Source organism: Euprymna scolopes, chromosome 17 (genome assembly GCF_053919585.1).
Source record: "Euprymna scolopes isolate OS-2025 chromosome 17, ASM5391958v1, whole genome shotgun sequence".
In the NCBI taxonomy this organism is placed as follows: Eukaryota; Metazoa; Mollusca; class Cephalopoda; order Sepiida; family Sepiolidae; genus Euprymna; species Euprymna scolopes.
In genome coordinates, this window is record NC_136498.1 from 109,432,822 (window position 1) to 109,437,837 (window position 5,016).

General features: G+C 35.1%; 1 protein-coding gene across 1 annotated transcript in view; it reads left to right on the forward strand.

Moving 5' to 3' along the window:
• The window catches only part of LOC145296872 (uncharacterized), a 78,387-nt gene extending 73,625 nt beyond the window's left edge, over positions 1-4,762 (forward strand). The window contains exon 2 of the mRNA XM_080143007.1: positions 3,940-4,762. Coding sequence (XP_079999133.1) covers positions 3,940-3,955 — 16 coding nt within the window. The 3' untranslated portion in view covers positions 3,956-4,762. The remainder of the gene's footprint in view (positions 1-3,939) is intronic.
• The last annotated feature ends 254 nt before the right edge of the window (positions 4,763-5,016 follow it).

Consider the following 5,016-nt stretch of genomic DNA (forward strand, 5'->3'; position numbering starts at 1 on the left):
TATTTTCAAACTATTCCGAAACTTAAAGCGATGCTCCTCAATTGATTGGATTTTTATAGACCCTTCTTTTGTGGGTCTTTAGCCGGTTAAAATAATTTTTAAGACATCAAAAAATGATAAAAATTGAACAAATCGTTATGCATTTTGTACATTCATCTTAGTTTATTTTGAATCAGTTCATATGAGTGTCACGTTGGTACAGTGGTAACGTCACCAGCTTTGAATACTACAGTTTACCTTTCGGTTTCGATTCTAGCCAATGGTACCCAAATACTTTTCTCTTTATTTGTGAAATCACGACTTTTATAATATATACGAAATCTGCACAGATTAAAATATCATATTTAATCGTATTTTACGACCAGGCAAAGCCAGGCGTCCCACTATCCCTGCTAGTAAGTTTATAAAATCAAAAATAGCTTCTTGACAGTGCAATTTAGGTACAATTTTAAAATTCTAAGTTTCTGCATCGAGGCATGTAAAGCTTCCTGTCGGTGCACCATGATGGGTCCCCAGGTAGAGCAGGTAACCAATCCATTTGATTGCAAAATGGTCGATTTCACCGATTTCGATGGCAATAACAAATATGGGAATGGGAAACATTCGTTGATCATCAACCAGTCACGGGCAACGTCGGGTCTCTATACTAGTATATATATGTGTGTATGTGTATTTGAGTGAGTGTGTGTGTGTGTGTGTGTGTGTGTGTGTGTGTGTGTGCGTGTTTAGTGTTTTAGGGAGAGAACCCAACAAAGTGCTCGATTATAAAGAAAATTCAAAATAAGCGCACAGTATTTATTTATATTACAGAAGATCAGGAAAAAAAATCAGTACCGTTGGTTTCGAACTCAACACAAAGGGGACCAGTCTTTTGTCAATTTTTAACATTTTTTTTTTTTTTTTTTTGGAACCGACGGTACCGATGTTTGTTTTTTTTTTCGATTTTCTGTAACAAACACACACACACACACATACAAACACACAAGAACAGACATATATACACGATGTTTAAAAATGTACTCACACTTTAATTGTTCCTGTTTACTTGCCTCCTCACGAGGACAGAGTTAGACACAAGGTCAGTTTTTATTGTGGGGAAAATCCAGCTCCCCAAAATAAGGCGCTCTGGATAGGAACAAAAAATTAAAATTGCCTCAGACATGAAGGATTCCTTCTCCACTGTCTAAAGACAGAAAAGGTGAAGTGTATACTACACTGTAATCTTGTCCCGAAGGCCAAGTGTTATAAGCGCTGTCTGGACAACAATGTTCATCAATGTGAACATTCGTGAACATGATCCTTCGATTTGTCTTCTGTATTTGAAGCAATTCCATTTTAATCTATGTTCATAAATGAGATTTACCCTCCGTCGAAGTGTGAGTATATTTTTACAATTTTTGAGCTACCTCTTTTAATTTTCTAATGGTTTTGTTTCTATGAGGATGGAGTACCCTACCGGATGCCAGGTATTCACATACTATTTCAGTCACTCCAACCAAAACGAACGGCTGCCTTTACGTTAACACACCGGTTTTGTTAAAGCATCCAACTTAAGTGACGTTCAGTCTGGTCCGTATAAAAATGGGCGGCCATTTCGTAATACCGGATGTGCTCCGTAAAGGGATGGGCGCTGCCAGACTATTCTTGCCCATGACACGCAGCATGAAATTATGCAGTGCCTCTCACCCCACGACCCCGATGGGTTAAGTGACTAATTCATCATCAATATCATTCTTTATTACTTACTTATGTAATATTGTTCAATTGATATACACTGTTGTTATTCTTTTGCTTAAGAAGCCGTCGCTCTTAGTCCAACTTTCACTATTTGTTTTATAGTACAATAACTGTTTTCTCTCTGGATAAAATCGAACTAATCTTCGTAAATAAATGCGTGTATGCTTAGACTGGTTTGCACTGAGGAGAGATGGAAGGAAATACTAAGTTATTTTGTCCCATGCATAACTATCAACTTCTGATTTTCATATAAAAAAAACATACTTGAGAAAAAAACGATAAAAGAAGAAGAGAAAGAAAAAGAAGAAGACTGCTAAAGATGACTACTGATAAAAAAAGAAGGAAAATAGAAGAAGAAAAAAGAAAAACAAGAAAAAAAGGAAAAGAAAAATAGAAAAAGAAGAAGACGAAGAAGAAGAAGAAGAAGACTGCTGAAGAAGAAGAAGAAGAAGAAGAAAAAGAAGAAGAAGAAAGACGAAGAAGAAAGAAGAAGAAGAAGAAGAAGAAGAAGACTGCTAAAGAAGACTACTGAAGAAAAAGAAGAAGAAGAAGAAGAAGAAGAAGAAGAAGAAGACTGCTGGAGAAGAAGAAGAAGAAGAAGAAGAAGAAGAAGAAGAAGAAGAAGAAGAAAAAGAAGAAGAAGAAAGACGAAGAAGAAAGAAGAAGAAGAAGTAGAAGAAGAAGAAGAAGAAGAAGAAGAAGACTGCTAAAGAAGACTACTGAAGAAAAAAGAAGAAAAATAGAAAAATAGAAGAAGAAGACGAAGAAGAAAACTGCCGGAGAAGAAGAAGAAGAAGAAGAAGAAGAAGAAGAAGAAGAAGAAGAAGAAGAAGAAGAAGAAGAAGAAGAAGAAGAAATCTGCCATCATAATAGGTATAATAATAAGGGCATTAGAAAACTATAATCGTGACAGCCGTGTTTTGGTTGTCTGCTCCTGAGGCTAAGGCGGTCGACGACAGCAGGTGCTTGTCACGCTATAATCGACCCCCACCCCATCCCACTGTCAAAATCAGCTGCAAATGTGAATGGGAAGAAATGTTAAAAGCTAAAATGGAACATGAAATAAACGAAAAGAAATATAAATTGCGTAGAATTAAATGGAAAGAAAAGGATAAAAGAGACTACAAGGACAAGTAAAGAAAGAAAATAAAAACAAAGAAAATTTTCCATGATAATAATAATAATAATAATAATAATAATAATAACAACAATAACAATAACAATAATAATAATAATAATAATAATAATAATAATAATAATAATAATAATAATAATAATAATAATAACAACAACAACGAAAGTGAAGCGAGAAGGAAAGAAAGAAAACAAAGTCAGGAAGGAAAAAAGTAAAGAAAGAATGAATGAATAAAAGAAAGAGGAAAGAAAGATAAAATAAGGAAGAAAGGAGGAAACATAAATACAAAACGAGGAAGGAAAGAAAGGAAAAATATAAAAATAAATAAAAGAAAGAAAATGACAAAAAGAAATAAAAGAAGAAAAAAAGAAAAGGGGAAAGAAAGGAGGAAAAGAAGGACAGAAGAAATAAGAAATAAAATTAGATACAAATAAAGAAATAAAAAGAAAGAAGGCATAAAGGAAAAAAAAGGAACGACATTGTCTAACACACATAATGCACAACAACAACAACAACAACAGCAGCAGCAACAACAACAACAACAACAACAGCAACAGCAACAGCAACAGCAACAACAGCAGGAGCAACAACAACAACAACAACAACAACAGCAACAGACTGCAACTTTACAAAATGCAAGCAATTGCGTGTTTTGTTTTTGCTTTTGTTTTTGTTCTGGATAACAATTTTAATCCTTTTTCCAGATGACAGGCCGTCGGGCACACGCCATAACCGCACCGACTGTCGCCATGTGTTGCGCGCGGCCCCCGCCCACACTTCCCCTACTCTGTGTGTGTGTGTGTGTGTGTGTGTGTGTGTGTGTGTGTGTGTGTGTGTGTGTGTCTCTCTCTCTCTCTCTCTCTCTCTCTCTCTCTCTCTCTCTCTCTCTTCTTTCACCTTTTTTTTTTTCTCTCCCTCCTGATAATTGATTACTACCAACTTCGAGGTAGCTTAGTGGTTGACACTCTCAACTGTAAATCGCAACCTTGCGGTTTGTAATTCGACAACAAGTTCGGGCAGATCTTTAATGCTTAATTTTTTTTTTTTTTTTTTTTTTTTTTTTTTAGAAAATGGCCGACTTGAATGAAGCAATTCCGAGACAACGACGAAGAAGAAAAATATGATAAACATGAAGAAGAAGAAGAAGAAAAAAAGAAGAAGAAGAAGAACAACAACAACAACAACAACAACAAGTCGGGCCAAGATCACAGTGTAGTGTCTGTTCTGATGCTACACTTCACCTTTTCTGTCCTTGGTCAGTGCAGGAGAAATCCTACATGATTGAGACAATTTTTAGTTTTGTTTCTGTCCAGATTGCCCCTTTTTAGGGAGCTAGATTTCCCCCACATTAAACACCGACTTTGTGTTAACTCTGACCTCGTGGAGAGGCAAGTAAATGGGAACAACAACAACAACAACGACAACAACAACAGCACCTGCCAATAAAAAACAATTGTTATTTTCTATGAATTCAATTCTTACATAAGTCTGCTGCTTTCTTGTAATATTTTCAAGTAACGTGGCGCCCATGACAGAAAAAAATAAATAAATAAACGCCCATGACAAAAATAAATAAATAAATAAACGCCCATGACAGAAAAAAAAATAAATAAATAAACGCCCATGACAGAAAAAAATAAATAAATAAACGCCCATGACAGAAAAAAATAAATAAATAAACGCCCATGACAGAAAAAAATAAATAAATAAACGCCCAGGACAGAAAAAAAAAATAAATAAACGCCCATGACAGAAAAAAATAAATAAATAAACGCCCATGGCAGAAAAAAATAAATAAATAAACGCCCATGACAGAAAAAAATAAATAAATAAACGCCCATGACAGAAAAAAAATAAATAAATAAACGCCCAGGACAGAAAACAAAAAATGAGAACAAAGAAACAGTTGCGTGGGCAATTCGTAAGAATATCAAGAGAAGGAATTCACGAAAATATTAGGACATGGCTGAGAAAAGGACACTTGAACAGAGAAACGGAATCGCTACTAGCAGTTATAAAAAAACAAGGCGATTAGAACTGTAACGTAGTCATTAATATGTAGGGCCCTACACATAGTAGACTCCGTCGCAAAGAACATAAGAAATGGAATAATTCGACTTTTTTTCTCAGTGAAACAACCAACA